The sequence below is a fragment of the Cibotium barometz genome, chromosome 8, assembly GCF_041138505.1.
Source record: "Cibotium barometz isolate CiBa-2024 chromosome 8, ASM4113850v1, whole genome shotgun sequence".
Classification (NCBI taxonomy): Eukaryota; Viridiplantae; Streptophyta; class Polypodiopsida; order Cyatheales; family Cibotiaceae; genus Cibotium; species Cibotium barometz.
The window spans coordinates 37581031-37602438 of NC_141053.1; the positions used below are offsets into that span (position 1 = coordinate 37581031).

Consider the following 21408-nt stretch of genomic DNA (forward strand, 5'->3'; position numbering starts at 1 on the left):
AGGAAGAGGAGAGAGAGAGAGAGAGAGAGAGGGAGGGAGAGAGAGAGTGGATGTCACATATTGGGGAAAGGGAGAGAGAGAGAGAGAGTGGATGTCACATATTGGGGAAGAGAGAGAGAGAGAGAGAGAGAGAGAGAGAGAGAGAGAGAGAGAGAGAGAGAGAAAGGAGTATATGGATATGTTGAGAGAAGAAAATTTAAATAAATGATATAATACAAAACTATAAACATATATAATATATAAGTACAAAATATATATAATACAAATATATATCATAACAATATATAAACATATAATAAGTAAGGATATTAAATAAATATATATTTTAAATATATAGTAACACACACACACACACACACACACACACATAACACAAGTTTAAATAAGAAAATTAACGGTATATATAGTAAATATATTATAATAATGATATATCTATAGTAAATATATAATAGCATTATATTAATACTATTATATATAAACACACACACATGTATGTGTACACACAACCACACATACGTGTGGAGGGTGGAGTGAGAGAGAGAGTTTTAATGTGTGAGTTTATGTGAGATGGGTGTGAGAAGAGAGAGAGTGCATGTATACGTGTATGTATGTGAGAAAGGGTAGTGCCATGACATACATAAAGAGAATGCATGTGTGATAGAGAGACACAGATATGCATCTATATAAGAAAGTCGCACACAGGCACATGCACACATGCACATACATACATATGCATAGATTCATACACATACACACAATTATGTACGCACACATATATGTGCACATGCATACAAGCAAAACTGTTGCACCAACTCACGAGTCACCTACTTTTTAGTAGTATGGTAGAAGAGTAGTATAGTGTAGAAGAAGAGAAGAAAGGAAGAGCTACCATGTGGGACACCTAGGAGCCGCCACGTGCCATCTCCCAAATAAGTTATAGAAGAAGAAGATGTGTGTGCGTATATGTGTATGTTTCTATGTGTGTGTATAATATATTTATCGATATCTATACTATCTATTATGCACAAGTTTTTGGGAGGGGAGGGGACACATATTGTGTTTAGAAGAGGACCAAGTGTTGGCAAAAGAGAGAAGGGGATGTGATGGGGGAGGAGAGAAATCACAAGTTGGAACAGAGGAGAGAGAGAGAGAGAGAGAGAGAGAAGGCCACATTGGGGGAAGCGAGAGTGGGGAGTGTAGGAATATATTGAGAGAAACAATTAAATCAATACAAAATTATAAACATATATAATATATAAGTATAAAATATATATTACAACAATATATAAACATGTAATAAGTAAGAATATCAAATAAATATATATATTTAATCTATACTAATATAATATAATATAATATAATATATAAATTTAGATTAAAAATTATAAAAACATATATATAGTAAATATATTATAATAATAATATATAAATTAATATACATATAGTACATATATATAATAGTATTATATTAATACTATTATATATAAACACATGTACGTGTTATGTGTACACAACCACACGTACGTGTGGAGTATGTGTGTGTGTGAATGTTTGTGAGAGAGGGTTGTGTCTATGTACATGGTAGAGACATAAAGAGAGTGCATGTGAGAGAAAGACACACAGATATGCATCTACATGAGAAAGTTGCACACACATGCACACATGCACACACACGTGCACACGCGCATATACAACACACCACATAAAAACACACGCACAAGCACTAGCATACACTTGCACATGTATACATATGCATAGATGCATACACATACACATGTATGCACATATGCATACAAGCAAAACTTTATGCCACACCAATGTGTGGTTTAGTAGTATGGTAGAAGAGTAGTGCAGTGTAGAAGAACAAAAGAAAGAAGGAGCCACCACATGGCATCTCCCAAATAAGCTATAGAAGAAGAAAAAGATCTATACTATCTATTATGCACAAGTTTCTAGAAGGGGAAGGAACACGTGGCGTTTGGAAGAGGGCCAAGTGTTGGGAAAAGAGAGAAGGGGGTTTCATGGGGAAGGGGAATGAGAGGAGGAGGTGTGATGGAGTAGGGGAGGAGCCACGTGTTGGGGCAAAGGAAGGAGGGTGGAGAGGGGGTGGGGAAAGGAAAGGGAGAAAGAGAGGAGTCTAGAGGTATGTTAAGAGAAGAAAATAATATAATACAAAACTATAAAGATATATAAAATATATAGAATACAAATATATATAATAACAATATGTAAACATATAATAAGTAAGGATATTATATATATATATATATATATATATATATAATACATAGATTTAAATAAAAAATTAAAGACATAATAAATATATTATAATATATTATAATAATGATATAATATACATATAGCAAATATATAATAGTATTATATTAATACTATTATATATAAGCACACACACATGTACACGTACACAGCCACAAGTACGTGTGGAGTGTGTGTGTGTGTGTGTGTGTGTGTGTGAGAAAGAGAGAGAGAGAGAGAGAGAGAGAGAGAGAAAGAGAGAGATTTATGTGTGTGAGAGTGTATGCAAGACGGGTGTGAGAAGAGAGTGCATGTGTAGGTGTGTGAGAGAGGGTTGTGCCTATGTACGTGACAGACACATAAAAAGAAAGCATGCGAGACACACAGATATGCATCTATATGAGAGAGTCACACACAGACACATGCACACACATGCACACACACAGGCATATACAAACACACAACACACATAAGAACACACACGCACACACACACTGACATACGCTTGCACATATATACATATGCATAGATGCATACACATACGCACACATGTATTCACATATGCATACAAGCAAAACTTGATGCCGTGGCAACATGTGGGTCACCTTGTTTATCATTATGTTTTTTACCTTTTAAAAATTTCTTTCAGTAGGCAGAGAATCAGTCGATTCTTATTATTTCAAGAGTTCAAGATAGATCGTTTGAGAGAGAGATTAAACGTCTACAAAAGACCCAAGGAGTCTATGACACCGAAATGAGTTTCAATAGTTTCATGAGGTAACTAACCATGAAAAAGAGAAGAGAAATGAAACAACTAGCTACATACATAATAGTGATCATGTGAAGAGACAAGATAACCGAGAGAGAGAGAGAGAGAGAGAGAGCATACAATAGTATCCTGTTGAATATGTAGTATGGTCCAAGTATAAATGACATCATGAATGTTTTAGTGGTGGAAATAAAATCAGTAGCAGAAGCACGTTAACAACTTTCGAATAAATTTTCACCTGGTATTCAACCTAGAAAGTATAACATGTACTAGTGTACAACATGAAGCAATTCAGCATTCTGAGCTGCAAGCTTTGGATCACAACAAATTATTTGACTTTACATACATGTGTTGGCAATCTAAATCAGCACATGCGTGTCGGTATGCATCTAGATGCCTCTGATGTTCACCCTTTGTTTCTAGAGGTTTCTATGAACATAAGCAGGTCGTCATGTCATGTGTGCCACATTAGCATCACATTATATTTGTTTTGACCAAACACGCAAGAAAAATGGATGAGAACCACAAACATCATCTTTCTTCCAAGCATCAGAAAGCTCCTGTGTCCAGCGAGTGTAGGCTGGCAGTTATTGAACCCAGGTACTTAGCCTGGGTGGAGAATCATCAGGCTACATGCCCCAATTGCACTGAATATATATTCACCATATTCATACAATTTGATATTAGGGCTAAATGCTGACCTTTTACCTCCGCCAAAAGCATGTCCCGCTTCTATGTGAAGAGCTCCCACAACGAGAATACTCAAAACATCAAGGGATCTCTAAAAGTGTTAAAACGCTGGATCCTCAACCTTGCCATCAGCCACCAATGTGAATCATAGGCCTATTAGGTGTCCGAGCTAGCTCAAACATGCCTGCATGAGCAGCTTTCTTTCTCTTGACCTGTACTAGCATTATCAAATTCTTACAATCTCTCTCTCTCTCTCTCTCTCTCTCTCTCTCTCTCAACTAGTTTCTACCTACATGCTGCCCAATGATCCTTTTCATATACTATCAAATCCACATAATAGGTGGTGGTGGTGGTGGTGCAAGACAAGTGTAGATGTTGCAAGTCTGCCCAGGTCAACCAAGTGAGAATTGAACCGGAGATCCCGCTCAAGAGTTCAATCACTTTAACTACTCGCCTACATGCCACAGCATAGTCACATGGGACGCGAAATGGGGATGGGGAACGGGGACGGAAAAGATTGAGAATACTATAGAGTTACATGGGACGGGAATGGGAACGGGAAGATGCTGCCATCCCCAACATTCCCGAGTCTAAAAATGCCCATTCCCTGTGACTATGTGCCACAGCCTACAAAATATATTTCTTATGTAGAACTCTTTGACCAGAGGAGGAACTGTAACACTTCACAGTGTAGTGTCTACTAACACCACAAAAACATTAAAATGTCGAGCAAGGATTGCAACATTTAACATTGCCAAAATATGATTGAACACTTACTGCTGCACTGATGATTTCTCTCAAGGCATCATCATCTGCTCCTTTTCTTATTGCATCCCTGAGACTAACCTGTTATTGGCATTCATTTAAACACATTGACAAAAACGTCTCTCTCTCTCTCTCTCTCTCAAAATTACGGGTTGACTAGTAGGATGCTTTCATTTATGTTGGTTTTTCTGGACCATAGATTCAACTCAAGACCTACAAGGCCTTTCAATAATGTATTGGATCTCATAGGTAATTTTGGACTTCTGTAGACATTATAAAGTGCATAATAAGGTACGTGTAGCCTACTTGCACAAGCAGTTAGAGGTTAAGAAAAGCTTTATATAACCTTAAGCAGGCACCCAGAGCATGGTACGAGAAGATAAATGCTTATTCGATTGCAAATGGTCTTTGCAACTGTCCAACAAAGAGTACCCTCTATGTAAAGAGGAGTAAGAATTGTTTATAAGTCACATATTATTGTTGATGACATGCTGCTCACAAGCCCTAATGAGAAGAAAGTTCCAACCTTCAAGGCTAAATTACATTTGTCATTTGAGATGACAGATTTGGGCTTTTTGGGCCATACAGTTTATGTAGCATGATGATGGTAATGTGATGTTGCAATCAAAGTACATACAAAGACTACTTACACAATAAGGTCTTAAAGACTGTAAGCCTATTGCTAGCATTATCATTATGTCAGGCAGAGGCTCATTGCAAGAGAGATTCGGTTCGCTTATGTTTCTACACACAACAATGTGCACGAAGGCTCTTTCACAAGAGAAGTTAAAATCTTTTCGCACAACTTTGAGCTTATTGCATTTGAGGATTCATCAGCCACATGATCCATGTATATGTTCACATCATCACTACAGGGGTGATTTGTAGCCATTTATATGGTAGTGATGTGTGGACATAAGCTAATAATGAGCGGAAACACTTTTTCCCTCCTTAGGAGGTTTTTTCCCCCAAGCATGTGTATGCTCTTATGAGTCAGTGTGTGACCTTATCATGTCACTTCACTTGTACTTCACTCATTCTCATCAATCTGGTGGTGTGCTTCTCAGCATCTCTGAGCGTGTTGCTACCTTTGCCTCCATTCCAACAATATATATTGTTGTGAGCCTCACGACAAGTTCCTCTATGTTGAGGATAGGCCATGATGTGTTAGCATGTCCACTCTTAAATCGGGCTACCTATCTTTGCCTCTTAGTGGGTGGACGCCTTAGATCACTCACGCGGCATCCTCTATCCTTACTCCTATAGGCGGCTTCAAGGCTGCCGTGAAAAAGGCCTCTAAGGGGCAAACAGCCTAAATTTGTTTTTTCCCCCCACGTTGACGTCCTCTCTCAAACAGTTTTTGTTACCCTCTGCATTTTCTTTTTTACTCTCATTTTTCCCGTGAAGAGAGAGAGAGAGAGCTGATGGAACATACCTCGGAAGGACCAAAAAGGCACACCTTGAAATTACCATCTGCGAGAAGCCTCAATCGATTGCAGCCAGCACAAAAATGCTCTGTCATGGACGTTATGAAAGAAACGGTGCCCTTAAAACCCTCCACCTGATAATTCTTTGCTGTATCCGATGGATGATCCTTTAACCGCTCTAAAGAAGGAAATCGTTTGGCCTGAAAATTCATAATGAAGACTCTCAAGGATCACATACATATATACATACATACATGTTTTTTTATATCTTGAGAGGAGTCACAAGGACCATTATATAACCTACCATGATTTCCTTCATCTCAAAAAAAGAGATGAGCTTTTTAGAATTCCAGACATTTCCGTCAAATGGCATAAACTCAATAAATCGAACGTTAATCGCCTTATCCCTTGTCAGGTCAACAAAATCACAAATCTCGTCTTCATTGAAGCCACGCATAACAACACAGTTCACCTGCAGAGAGCCCAACATAAGCAACTTCAAATAGAATTCAAAGAAAAACTTCATGAATCTAAATGTCTTTGCAGTGAGCACAATAGGTGAAGAAAGACATACCTTTACAGGATTGTAGCCTAGATCTAAAGCCACCTCAATAGCTTCTATGACTTTAGAATGCCCCTTCCGCCTTGTTATAAATTCAAATTTTGCTGGTACCAAGGTGTCAAGACTAATATTCAAAGAATCCAACCCTACAGCTCTAAGCTGTGGGAGTTTTCTTGCCAGGACTAGTCCGTTGGTTGTCATTGCCAATGTCTTTAATCCAGGCAAAGCCCTCAAGCTTCTGCACAACTCTTCAATATCAGGCCGGACAGTTGGCTCCCCTCCTGTGAGACGAATTTTATCCACTCCTGCTAAAACAAACAGCTTTGCCAGCCGATTCAACTCATTTTGACATAAAAGGTTTGTGTTGGGGGTAAGGTCCACTCCTTCAGCTGGCATGCAATAGTGGCATCGGAGATTGCAACGTTCAGTCACAGAAACACGTAGATATGTGTGTTTTCTACCAAATGAATCCACTAGCATATCCGAAACAGGTAAGTCGCCCTCTAACTGTGCTACTGATGCTGCTGAAGTTAAAGTTGAAAGGTGACGAAACCAGATAGTGTTGTCACAGCAGCTGGGAATATAAGAATCAAGTATTTGAGGTTTGTGATGCACAAGCTCTGCCACCATAACTTGTTTGCTAGACGAATAAAGCTTTCCCCTCTGTGAAACCACATGAAAACCTCAAGCTATCAGTATACCATGAAATCAAAACATGGGCATAAATAAGTGTACTGGTACCATGCTTCAAAACTTGCATGCATATCAATGGGGGATCCAGCAGCTACCTCAGCATTTGCAAAGATATCAATGTCAAGGTGCACTCTTCAAAAGCATGGATCTTTGAACGTCTTTAAAGCACAATTCTACAGCTGTGAACAAAGCACAAAAACCTTCTCTCTTGAAGTCTCATGCAGTAGGAAGCCCTTACTTGTTGCTGCTCAGGCGGTTCATAAGGACTGACTATGGACTTCAAGACAGATCAAGGATTTGTATAAGATATAGACCACAAAGTAATATGCCTACTTTCTGTAATTTGCATTATTTTGGTAGGTGGCCTACTTCCGGGCTACTTGGCCTCTCTCCCATAGCCTGTTTTGTCCCAATGGCTCATCAACAGCTCTATACTTATTGTAACTTCCGGGAGGGCCCAAGGGTTTCGCAAAACAATTGACCATTAAAAATACCCCAGCTCGTAGCCCATTTGTCATGGGTACTTTGGCAACTCTTGGTAGTTGCTCAATTCTAGACATAATGACGCGAGCAAAATTTCCATCCGAGTCGGGCCAAAAATAGCAACTCTCCTAAATTTTAGGAGTGTGTTCCAAGTTAACCCCCATTCCCAAAGCTTGTACTTTTGAAATATTTAGGAATCCACCAGACCCATTTCATACTGGGAAATGTCAAGGCTGGTGACATCCTCCCGAGCTTCTTAAAAGTTGTCCGCAACTTTAAGCTTCAAGCCATATATCCAAGATATAATCAAGTCCCATCAAGTGTGCAAGACGACAGAGTCTCAAAAATCCAATATAACTGAAAGAATCCATGTCCCAAATAAATAGACGAGCCAAAACAATCCCACAAGTCCAAATATCATAATCATGTTCCAAAATAAATGGGCGAGACAAAACAGTCCCATAAGTCCAATGCAGTCCCAAATAAAGGGAGCCAAAAAGAATAACCAGTCCCAGTAAAAGGGAGTCATAAACATAATCCATAAACCTGAGGATGGCTCCAAATCCCTAGAAGAAAGGTCTAGGAATCCATAGACCTGTATACCATACTTCCATAGGGAAGTCTTTCCATAGCCCTAAGCCTAATTAAGAATAGGATGCTGAGATAAACATGATTAAGACAGAGGAGAGAGAAGAAGAGATGATGTCAAGGTTTTCTTTATTTATAGATGGTACAAAAAGGTTGATGAATGCTTGTACATGTGTGGGCCTTCATCCCCAAGGGGTTGACCTTCTGGCCCCTTTTCTACATGCTTCTACTGATGCTAGATGAATGAACTGAATTATGAACTTGATTGAATGCAACATGTACAATGACTAGTACAGCAGGTACAGTGGCTGGTATAGCAAGTACAGAAGCTGGTACAGCCGATACAATGGGTGGTACAACAAGTACAACAAGTACAAGGACTAGTACAGCCAATACATTGGCTGGTACAACAGGTACAAAGGCTGGTACAACAAGTACAATGGCGCGATGGCTTTCCTCGAGACAACCACGAGCTCACCCCTTAAGAAACTCGATGATGGTCCCGGCAACGGAACCTTGAAACCGGCCTCTAGTAGAAACCAAAGTGCGGTAGACTAGCAGTCACCCAATCCAATTGTAGTCTAGCTAATAAACAAATAAACAAGAGCTAGAGTGCTCCAAAACAAGAAAGAGAGCGACACCTGTTGGCCCCAAAGCTTAGCGCCTCTTTCAGTATTTCTTTATTCAATTTCAATGGAAAAGATTTAGATGATTACAACATGGCCATCCATGGCTCGTATGTTTGCAAGTCCAATATGCCAATCCAATCCTCAGGACCTCTTAGCATAGAGGTTACACAGCCTTGTGTCCCAAGAACACCACACTGTTAACTCCTCTAATCTACTAAGTCTGTACATCCATGAGGCCTTAGATATGCATCTGACTGAACCATGCACATAGCCATAAACTCAGCCATGAAAATAGTCCACAAACTCATCCAAATCAGCCCACAATCTTGTCTTGTTTCCACCCTCTGAACTGCCAAACCCTTCCTCTCACAAAGGGCTAGAGAGAACCACTCTAGAACAGTCTTGAGCCAGTGAAAAGAGAGACTCCATAAGACATCACCTTCAGTCCCACTTGCTCACAAAGAGAGAGAGAAACTTACAGTCTTTATGTCACTTTCCACAAGAGAGAAAAGACACGAGGAAAAGCCTCGTACTATCCCTGTCCTCTTGTCTTGCAGCCGGGAGAGAGAGAGAACCAGTGAGAGAATCTCTAGGCGCCTGTATGCTCTGCAACCAGCAACCAACCAATCTTCCAGGAGCTAAAGAGGGAGAGCGAGAGAAAGCAATAGGCCTATGTCTCTGCCTTGTAGCACCGTGTTGGGGTAAAGGCATTATGCCCACCCTTATAGTGTGTACAAGCCCATAAGTTATAGTACATAGTACACTTAGTACTTTTAATGTACTAAGTGCACTATGTGTACTAGTGCAATATACTGTTAGAAGTCATCTCCTGTCCAGTTTTATACACCAGGGCCTTTGTTGTGGGTGTGCCCGCCCTTATGAGGTGTTTTATCATTTTTCCCCACACTTCGTATTTTTCCCCTATTTTTTCCCATTTTTCTGAGGCTTGGGAGGGCTGCCAGAGGGTGCCAAGAGCAGTACAGTGCTGGCCGACTGGATGTTTATCAGTCGTGGGCACTCTTGCTGCTGGCCGACTGGTTTTGATCAGTTTTGGGCACCAGATTGCTGGCCGACTGCATTTATGCAGTCGTGGACCTTTTTATCAGTCGTGGGCTTTTTCTTATGCTGGCCGACTGCCCTCTAGGGGAGTATATATAGGTCCTCAGCCCCCATACCTCATTTGTATCGTTCCTCGGGATCTTCTTGTGTATATAGAGCAGAGTTACACGCATACATCTCTCTCTCTCTTGTGCTGTTTTTCTGCCTGCGTTTTTGCTCGTGTTCCCAGATTTGGTCATCATCTCCGCTGCATATTCTGACATGGTATCAGAGCCCTAGGCTCTAGATAGGTCTTGGGATTTGTGTGAGCAAGAAGGGGACTGTTTTTGTGGCTGATTGGTGGACTGTTTTGGGCTGATCGGGAAGAGGAGAAGCAAGAGGAAGGCGGGCTGATTTGCTGGACAGCCACTTGCAGGTATTAGTTCTTCTTTGTTCCCACCTACCCACCCTTTTCAGAGTACATCCCCGCTATGGCAGATCTGTTTGAGATGGCCGAGAGACATGTGAAGATCCCGACACTCCCCACGTTCCCGGTGGACCGTCAGTTGGATGGGAGCAACTACGGCATATGGAAGGTGATGATGGAATCCGTTCTGGAGTCCTACGATCTCGCCGATTTCGTCGTTGTTGATGTTCCGCGGCCGGAAGTAGAGGAAGGGGAGTTACCGTCAACCCGAAAGGACCGGGAGGCCCAGACACAAATGTGGGATCGTGTCAACGCCAGGGTCCGTTCGTTTATTTTCCTCAACTGCACACCACAGGTAATCAATCATGTAAAGCATATGACGTTGGCCAGAGGTATATGGCAGCATTTGGCCTCACTTTACAACAGGGTATCGCCCATGAAGAGGATTTCCTTGGAAGTACAGATGCGGGTTATGAGCCGTGCAAAGTCGTCGACGATGCGGGAGCATATTAACAAGCTGCAGGCTCTTCAGCAGGAAGTTCTTCAGGCTGGGAAGGAGATATTGTCAAAGGACATGGCCATCACGTTGCTGTCACATTTGCCCTCTTCATACTCAGCATTTTACTCCTCTTTGATTACCAGTGGCAGGCTCAGCACCATCACGTGGGAGGAGCTTGTGCCCATGGTCCTGGACCAGGAGGAACGATTCACGAACCCTCCTCAGGGTGGAGGTTCGGAGGCCTTTACTGGCCAACGGTCGAAAGGCCGTAACACGGGCAAGGGGAAGGCTTCGTCGGAGAAGTCTTCTGAGAAGATGTCCGTTAGTGACCGCGAGAAACTGAAGGCAGAGAGGACCTGTAATGATTGTGGCAAGAAAGGCCACTACTGGAGGCAGTGTCCCAAGCGGAAGACCGAGAAGGGTGAAGACTCCTCAGCAATCATGAAGACTCCGGCTTTTGTGCACCTGGAGGTGATGGACACCGATGTTTCATTTTCTTCAGGCAGGGAGGAGATTGGAGGACTCTCCGCAATGGATACTCCGGAGTGGATTCTCGATAGTGGTGCTTCCAGGCACATGACTCCTTCCCGTTCCGGTTTACAGGATCTCTGCAGGCTTTCTGGTCATATTCTTACTGGGGATACGTCCACTATCCCAGTTCACAGTGAGGGCAGGATGGAGATAGTTCCCGATGGCAGAGGGGGGAAGCATTCCTCCCAGGTGTTGTATGTTCCGGCACTTGGTTTTCATCTGTTGTCAGTGCATCAGGTTTGCAAGACTGGCGTACGGGTGGAGTTTGACGAGCATTTTGTTGCTCTCCGGGACAAAGCAATAGGCCAAGTGGTTTGGGAAGGTGGAGTGGAGAATGGAGTCTACATGCTTTCAGCACTCTCTCTCCCAGGTCCTCAGGATTGTGATGAGTGGCAGTGTGGTAATGGCTACTCAGGTGTGGATACGCTGCAGGTGCGAGCTTTCTGGGACCAGATGGTGGATAGCCTACCAGTAGATGGCAGCAGTTGGCAGGAACCTTCCAGTACTGAGGTTGGTAGTTCTTGTGTTCGTGAGTCAGAGAAAGCTGAACAGGTCACTTATGCTCTGATGTCTCGTAGTGTTCGGGACATAGAACTTCCAATAGTTAAGGATGTTCTTTCCACGGGGACCTTTCAGAAAGCCAGGCAGGTGACAGGTGCTTACTTGCAGAAGGAGGTGGTTTCTCCAGGCTTTGTGGTTCCGGATTCAGAGGGGGTGGTTGACAGGTTCCATCCGGTTTCCAGGACTTGCTTGTGCACCGTAACAGGTGTTGATCCTTGTGAGCAGTGTGATGTCTCTGAGACTCAGAAGCTGTATGGTTCATTGATCTGGTTGATGGACACCAGATTGGACGGGAGCTTCCTGATGAGGCAGTTGAGCTCATGGTTGCAGATGTCTCTTTGGGAGGCAGGATTGCATTTCCTGTGGTTTCTACGGCATGCGAAGGATCATGGACTCTTGTACACACTCTCCCTCTCTCTCTCTCTATCTCTTGCTTTTGGGAAAAGTAAGGCTGGCGGGCAGCGCAGCGCAGGTGAGAGGAGGAATTTCTGAAAAAAATCGCATACAGGCTGGGTTGCAGGGCTGCGCTTCTTTTATGCTTGCTTTTGGAGAGACTATAGGCAGGCAACGGTGATTGGAGGCTTGGAAAAACAGTCAGGAGGAGCTCCACGCTATTGGTCACGAACCGCATCTTGGAAGGAGATACTGTCGGGCTGTGCTACAGAGTACAGAGGTACTGTCGGGCTGTGCTGCAGAGAATAGAGGCTGCTCAGTTGATTAGGGTTTCATGTGAGAGACAAACACACAGAGAAGAAGGAAGAAAGAGAGAGAGTTGTGAGGATAAGTTAACTCATGAGATGAGTGTGTGACTCCCCTATCACAAGGGTGGGCATAATGCCTTTACCCCAACACCCTCCCACTTCAAGGCAAAGTGCCCTTAAGTAAAGGAAAAGAAAAATCAGCATGTACATGATAATATACAAGGCCATATCAAGGCTGAAACTGGCCTCATCCAATGCCCATCAAGTGTCTGCAATGAGCAAACCGCTCCGGAGGCAAACTCTTTGTCAACAGATCAGCCGGGTTGTCATCCGTATGAATCTTAACAAGCTGAATTTGCTTGTTCTCTATCACCTCTTTGATGAAGTGATACTTCACATCCACATGCTTCGTCTTTGCATGAAAGACAGGGTTCTTTGCCAACTGGATGGCACTCTGACTGTCACAATGCAACAATGGAATATCCCCTGTATAACCCAAATCAACCACTAACCGAGATAGCCATAATGCCTCCTTGCAAGCCTCTGTGGCTGCAATATACTCGGCCTCTATAGTAGATAAGGCAGTGCACTTGTGCATCCTGGATATCCATAATGCCTCCTTGCAAGCCTCTGTGGCTGCAATATACTCGGCCTCTGTAGTAGATAAGGCAGTGCACTTCTCCATCCTGGATATCCATGACACAGCACCTCCTGTGAATGTAAACACATAACCGGTAGTAGACTTTCGGTTATCTGGATGACCGGCATAATCCGAATCCGTGTAACCATGCACTAATGCATCCTGTTTGCCAAAACAAATGCACATATCCTGTGTGCCCTTCAGGTATCTCATGACACCTTTCACTGCTTCCCAATGCTTCTTGCCAGGTTTGGCCATGTATCTAGAAACCACTCCCACTGCAAATGCAATGTCCGGCCTAGTAGCAACCATGGCATACATGAGACTGCCACAAGCTGAAGCATAGGGAATCTTGGCCATATCAGCCCTGTCACTATCCGACTGTGGGCTGTCCATAGCACTGAGTTTCACATATGGAGGCAAAGGAGTACTAGTCTTCTTCCCCCCATCCATATTGAACCTCTGCAAAACTTTGCCAATGTATTCCTTCTGAGACAAATACAACACATGCTGATTTCTGTCCCGAAGTATCCGCATACCCAAAATGTGATTTGCATCACCCAAATCCTTCATATCAAAGGTTTGATGCAGCCTCTTTTTCAAGGCATCCATCTCCTTACGAGATTTTCCGGCAATCAACATATCATCAACATACAAGATGAGGATCAATAGACTGCCATCCAAAGCTTTCTTGGTGTATAAGCAATGATCTATGTCACTTCTCCTGAAATTTTGGGATTTCATGAATGTATCAAATTTATGATACCATTCCCTTGGTGCCTGTTTGAGCCCATAAAGACTCTTTTTCAGCTTGCATACAAGCTTCTCCTTTCCATTCACTGCATAACCCTCTGGCTGTTTGAGCCCATAAAGACTCTTTTTCAGCTTGCATACAAGCTTCTTCTTTCCATTCACTGCATAACCCTCTGGCTGTTGCATATATATCTCCTCATGGAGATCACCGTGAAGAAAAGCAGTCTTCACATCCATCTGAATCAAGTCCAGATCATCATGAGCAACCAAAGCTAATACAGCTCTAAGTGTGGTCATTTTGACCACTGGAGAGAAGATCTCATCAAAGTCCACACCATATTCCTGCTTGAAGCCCACTAACCTGGCTTTGTACCTTGGCTTTGCATGAGGTGCAACTTTGAGCCTGTAAACCCACTTGCATGGCAAAACCTTCTTGCCTGTAGGCAAATGCACCAACTTCCATGTTCCATTTCTGTGCAGAGAATCCGTCTCTGACTTCATAGCACGCTCCCAAAGAGCCTTGTCTGCCCTCTGTAAAGCCTCCTTATAACATGAGGGCTCCCCACAGTCACTGAGCATCAAGTAGTCAACCCCTGGAACAAACTTGTCAGGGGCTCTGGAGGGTCTTGTGGACCTCCGTACCCAATGACCATCATTTGCAGGTTGCTGTCCAGCCTGCATATCACATATTGGTGGCTCCTGTTCCATGCCATAAGGCTGAAATATCATGCCCGGTATCTCCTCTAACTGTGGTATATCCATAGGGATATCTTCTGCCATCTCTGGCTGTCCATTTGGACCATTTTCAGCACCATTTAAGGGCTGGTTTTGCTGCTGTAATGGCTGATTTACAGCCCTTGGTTGTTGTCCATGATGTCCATCATCATCAAAGATGACTCTGCCAGGCTCCTGTTGCCTTGCAGGCTCCTTATACATGCATGTTTCATAAAAAATGACATCATTGCTGCGTATAATCTTTCTATTCACGGGATCCCAAAGTCTATACCCCATTTCACCTCTGTCACCATATCCTAGGAATATGCATTTGTGAGACTTAGGATCAAGTTTGGTGCGCATTTCCCTGCGTATGTGCACGTACGCAACGCAACCAAACACTCTCAAGTGCTTGTATGACGGAGGCTTCCCTATCCATACTTCCTCTGGCACTTTTCCACCAAGCCTCGTGTTAGGTGACCTGTTTATAAGATGAACGGCTGTCATAACAGCTTCAGCCCAAAAACCATGAGGTAATGCAGCATGTGACAACATAGAACGGACCTTCTCCTGAATGGTCGTGTTCATCCTCTCTGCTGTCCCGTTTTGTGGAGGATCATAAGGAGTAGAGAGCTCCCTCTTGATGCCTTTAGCATCACAAAAGTCCTGAAACTGTTTGGACATATACTCTTCACCATTGTCGGAACGCAAAGCCTTCAGTGTTTTGCCAGTTTGATTCTCAACATGTGCAACAAACTTCTGAAACACTGAGAATGTATCACTCTTCAAACGAAGAGGATAAACCCACACCTTGCGTGTGGCATTATCTATGAAAGACACAAAATATTTTGCCCCTCCCAAAGAAAGCTGAGGCATCTCACATACATCTGTATGCACAAGCTCTAACTGAGCATCTTTCTGTCCAAGAGCTTTTTTGTGGGGGCACTGTAGTTGCCTACCATATATACAATCCTCACAAAACTGAAAACTTGAGAACTTTAGAGAAGGCAAGTAACCAAAACGAGACAATTGCTCCATTCCTTTGACACTCATGTGTCCCAACCGGCTATGCCACATAGAGATTTCCGGCAGCTCGGTTGCATTTACATTAGCATGGTGACAAACACCTGCATGCATGAAGTAAAGAGTGTCCACCTTAGAGCCTCTGGCAACAACCAGTGAGCCCTTACTAATCTTCCACTTTCCACGACCAAATGTGGTAACATAATCAGCATCATCAAGCTGTCAAGTAGAAAGCAGGTTCTTCTTGATCTCAGGCACATGCCTGACATCATGGAGCATAAGCTGTGAGCCATCTGAAAACACAAGCCTCACATCACCTCTGCCAAGAATCTTGCATGCATGGTTGTCACCCAAATAAACTACTCCTTCATTGCCAGTAGTATACCTGACAAACAAGTCTCTGCAACCTGTGACATGAAAGGAGGCACCTGAATCAATGATCCATGAGTGCATACCATGACCATCTCCTGTAAGAAGTGAATGGGCATCAAGTGAAGACGTGAATAGGACCTCATCTTCACTGTCACCTGCATGTGACACATTGACTTCTTCAATCTTGACTCCACTTTTGCCCTTTGGCTTTGCATCTTTGGCTTTATCTTTGTCTTTGTCTTTTCCTTTGCCCTTTTCCTTTTGATCATTCTTCCATTTGTAGCATTTCTTTTTGAAGTGTCCCTTCTTGCCACAATAATGGCACTCCAAGTCCTTTTTGGAGCGGAACTTGCTCCTTCCCCATTCTTGGCTTTTACCTCTTTGCTGGGATCTCCCACGTGCATTCATTGCATTTGACTTTCCAACAGAGTTGTTCTTCCTGTTCATCTCTTCTTGAAGAAGAGCACCCTCAGCATCTGCATATGACAGCATAGCATTTGAATTGCTAGTGGCTGTCCTGAATGTGTCCCAACTCTCTAGCAAAGTGCATAAGAGAAAAGTGGCTTTGAACTCATCGTCCATTGCCAACTTTTGATTAATGACCTGGCTGACAATACCATTAAACTCATTTAGATGGGCTGCCCCTTCCTTCATTTGAAGACCTATGAGTTTCTTCAACCAATACACTTTGCTTGAGGCACTTTGCTGGGCATACAAGTCCTGCAATCTCTGCCACATTCCCCAAGCTGTCTTCTCTTCACGAATGCTGAAAAGTAAAGAGTCTGACACAGACAACATGATAGTAGATCTTGCCAGCTCATCCATATCTTCCCACTCTTCAGCAGTAAGAGAAGCGGGCATTACACCCCTTTCTTTGATAGGCTTGTGCTGCTTCTTCTGGAGCAACACATTATAGCACTGGGTTTGCCAAATATCATAATTATGTGAGCCTTCAAGCTTCTTGATGTGAAGCAATGAAGAGCTCTCACCTGTGGTTGCCATAGCAATATGCAACCTGACTCCCTGCAAGTGTGCAAGCACTGCACCAAAGCACACAAAGTGCTCACAGTTGTTCTCCCAAAGTTTATCTCCCACTGCGGAAGCACGAATGCAACTCTACTCCCACTGTATGTGATAAAATCACCAAAATCTGGTTGCTGCAGATTTAGGACAGCAACTTAAATGTGCTCTGTTCCCCTTCCAAAGTACTGTTCAACAGTACCAAGTGCTCACCAATGATGTACCAAACCTGTACCGGCAAGTACAGCAGCTGAAATTGAGATTTTTGCTCACTCAAATCAATGTGCAGCCATGCCAAAACTTGTACAAAGCTGTACCAAATCTGTACCAGCAGGTACAGTAGCAATAAATGCTCTCCTGGCTGTCCAAATGAGTGAAAATCAGACTTTTACAGTCCCCACCACTGCATACAACAGTCCCGGACTGAAATTGAGCAAAAGCCCCTTGACTGCAAGTGGATTTCTGAGGATTCAAAGCATAAAAGTCTTGCCTGCTGCTTTGCCAAGCTCAACAAGCATAAAATCTTGAAAAGCCCCTTGATTTAAGATCAATTTCTGATCATACATGGTACATTAACGCACATGAAGGCATCCAGAGTCTTCACGATGCTTCCTTTGTCCACATATACATCCAGTACATAAAATCCCCTTGATTTACAGGCACATTGAGTGCTTGACAGGCATCAACACATTGCCCAAAGCATCAAATGCGAGTGCCTGCATGCAAATCAACCCAATCGGCACAAAAGCCCTTTGATTTGCACTGCAATTTCTTGCAATTTTGGCCCGAATGTGAGATTGCTCACATCATACAGCATGTATGAATGCCCAATTGCACAATTACATCAAAAGCCCCAAATTTCGACATCCAATTTCTTGCAAATTGACTCTGATTGTGACCAATGTCACCCAATTTTGCCAATTTTGCCAATTTTGCTCAAAATTTGAGCAATTTGGCACCTGTACCTGCTCAATTGATAATTGTACCTGCTCAATTGCAAATCCCAAAAGAAATTGAAGCAAATACCTTTGAAAATTTCTGATTGCAGGAAAGAAGGGGTTCGTGCTGATGCTGCTGCAGAAAAATTCTTGGAGGTGATCCTTGGAGAGCTTTGATGGCTGCTCCAATCAAGCTACTTCCTGTGATGTAGATGCCCAAGTAGATGCCGACTGCAGAGAAGGCGTAAGTTGGCGTACACGGCATCCGACCAATGCTCACGGCTGTTGACGCTGCCCCATGGCTGTCCCGGCTAGTTGTGCTATCGAGTTGGCGTCTCACGGCAGTTGACGCTGCCCCATGACCGTCCCGGCTACTCCTCCCGGCTGATGGTCGACGGCGATGACTTTTGCGCCGGCCGCGTTGGAGTCAAACGTGTTCACGCGCTGCTGAGCGCGGCTCGCCTTCGCCTAGTAGCCAGCCGTCTAGCGACCAACGCCTTGCTGCCTTCGCCTAGTGGCCAGCGTTACACGGCGCCACGGGGAAGCACGAATGGATGCACGTGTCCTTCTCAGGCTCCGTGACAAGCTGCAGCTACCGATTGGAGCGGAGCCTGTCACGCACGGCGCTCAACTCCTCCAGCTGCGCCCAAAAATCCAGTACGGCGCTCGACTCCTCCTGCTTGGTTAGTCAGTACAGGAGTCCCCTTGCGGCCTTGCGGGAGAGCTCTCGCCTTCGGACGACTGCAATTTGAGAACAGTTGTGGTTGCAGCACCGACTACTGGCCCTGTTGCACTAATTGTAGAAGCATTTGCCCTGTTCTGCACACAGCAGCTTCACATGTGCCTTGGCACCTACACAAGCTTCTGTCTACACAGCACACCCAGGCGACCAGTTCTGATGCAGCACGCAGGTCCGTACAGTACACGCAGGCTCTGATACCAGTTGATGGGAGAATTAGAGTTTCATGTGAGAGACAAACACACAGAGAAGAATGAAGAAAGAGAGAGAGTTGTGGAGATAAGTCAACTCATGAGATGAGTGTGTTATCACACATGTATATGTCAGAATATGCAGCGGAGATGATGACCAAATCTGGGAACACAAGAGCAAAAACGCAGGCAGAAAAACAGCACAAGAGAGAGAGAGATGTATGCGTGTAACTCTGCTCTATATACACAAGAAGATCCCGAGGAATGATACAAATGAGGTATGGGGGCTGGGGACCTATATATACTCCCCTAGAGGGTAGTCGGCCAGCATAAGAAAAAGCCCACGACTGATAAAAAGGTCCACGACTGCATAAATGCAGTCGGCCAGCAATCTGGTGCCCAAAACTGATCAAAACCAGTCGGCCAGCAGCAAGAGTGCCCACGACTGATAAACATCCAGTCGGCCAGCACTGTACTGCTCTTGGCACCCTCTGGCAGCCCTCCCAAGCCTCAGAAAAATGGGAAAAAATAGGGGAAAAATACGAAGTGTGGGGAAAAATGATAAAACACCTCATAAGGGCGGGCACACCCACAACAAAGGCCCTGGTGTATAAAACTGGACAGGAGATGACTTCTAACACCCCCTCTCAGCTCCTGGCTGTGTAACCAACCACTGGGAGCTGGGGTGCCGCCTGAGCAAGTCCTGAGAGAGCGACTTCGTGAAGAGGTCAACCTTACTGTCCTCCGTCGAACAGAACTCCAGCAAGATGTCATCAGCAACAATCTGTTCACGAACAAAGTGCCTCTGGATGACCAAGGGTTCCTCCAGTGGAAGCCCAAACCTGCAATGTAACCTCCTCTTGCTCCGTAAAACTGCTCCTGGGGCATAAGTAGATCTCCTCGTGTCCGGATCTCCTCCCCAAACCGAGTCACTCCTGACGTGGAGTCGGACTCCATCCAGAGAGAGAGAGAGGCGTGTACTCTAAAAGTGGAGTAGCTCCCCCTCCCCCCCAAATAACTATCCTAGGGGCCATTAAAGTTATTAAAACTTTCCTAGGGGCCACTTATGGTTTTTGAAACCTACCTAGGGACCACCCAAGGTTAAAAACCTTATGAACTTTAATCCCTTGGTCCCCCTTCACACTTGCGATTGTCCACACGTTACCTTTTTGTCCGGCCACCCAAATATGAATCTTAAAATATTTATCTTGCTCACCGACCACCATGCTCACACTTATGCTGTACCAATTTCACAGGGTCATGACACACCACATGGAGGATATGATTGATGACCTCTTTGAGGACCATGATCCATGTACACGTGATGGTCCAAGACTCGAGGTGGAGGATGAGGAAGCTTTTCTCTAAAGCAAGTTGCACATAGCCCACTGTACGACAGGTGCACATATTCCATCTTCGAGCCTCTTTGGAGCTACTCAACCTACTGTAATATGCAGAAGCTTCGGAGAAAGATTGGTAACTTCAAAACTCAAAATTCAGCACTCTTTTCACGACAGAAATTAACGCACAACACTTGAAAGGAGAAGTGCAAAAAATAGAGAGAGAGAGAGAGAGAGAGAGAGAGATGGAGAGGACACAATATTGGGTCCCAATTACCCTCTGTAGGGCCCCCACCACGGATGGTGTATTTGCTTTATTAGAATGATGAGAAAATCTGAAAGAAAATACAGCAATCTTGGACCTTTTCTTGGCTGGAAAATCCTGCCCTTGACCTTCAGTTCTCCACCCCTTTGCTTAGCAAGTCCCTTGGCTTGTCTCGCCCTTGATTTGCTTGAGCACTTGGTGAATAATGAGATGAATGATTAGGATTATGGCCTCCACTATTTATACTTCTCTTCAGGAGCAGTCGGCCAGCTGATAAACAGGCAACTAGCACCAATGTCCCACGACTGGTGAAAATTCAGCAATAAATGCTGAATTAAATCCCAAAAAATGCTGAAAATTCAGCAATAAATGCTGAATTAAATCCAAAAAAATGCTGCCTTTTTTTCCTAACAGGCTGAAAGTGATGCGCCTGCTTCTGATTGGCTGGACACAGCTTTTGTCCACAATCCCAGGGCTGGGCAGCCTGTATGGGCTGCCCCATACATGCCCTATAGCCATATTAAGGCTGTAAACTCCTGGAAATTGCCTTATCTGTGCCCTAGGGTTGTCCTACAGCCCCTCCATGGCTGGTGGGTTCAGCCTGGGCCTTCCTGGCCCTCATGGGGGTGGTTCCACACCATTCCCATTCCCACACTAAGATCCAGGGTAGCCTTATGGGCTGGCCCCTTGTCCTAACCACTATCTACTCAGTGATCCGGCATCCGGTACCATACCAGATACACAGAACCATTGACATCATTCTAGAGGGAGACTCACAGCGCGGACTAGCACTG

At 44.0% G+C, this 21408-nt stretch overlaps 1 protein-coding gene across 2 annotated transcripts in view; it reads right to left on the reverse strand.

Annotated features, from left to right (window-relative positions):
* Positions 1 to 3154: 3154 nt before the first annotated feature.
* The window catches only part of CNX2 (cofactor of nitrate reductase and xanthine dehydrogenase 2), a 31343-nt gene continuing 13089 nt past the window's right edge, over positions 3155 to 21408 (reverse strand). Inside the window, exons 2-7 of one of the 2 annotated variants that reach the window (XR_015266502.1) lie at positions 6482 to 7132; positions 6212 to 6379; positions 5916 to 6107; positions 4493 to 4561; positions 3734 to 3927; positions 3155 to 3634 (exon numbers count right to left, since the gene is read on the reverse strand). Coding sequence is in view for 1 of the 2 variants with exons in the window: in XM_086801655.1 (XP_086657781.1) it covers positions 3844 to 3927; positions 4493 to 4561; positions 5916 to 6107; positions 6212 to 6379; positions 6482 to 7132 (1164 nt within the window). In the remaining variant the exon portion in view is untranslated. Of the gene's footprint in view, positions 3928 to 4492; positions 4562 to 5915; positions 6108 to 6211; positions 6380 to 6481; positions 7133 to 21408 lie in introns of both variants that reach the window. The other variant, XM_086801655.1, reaches the window with a different exon arrangement.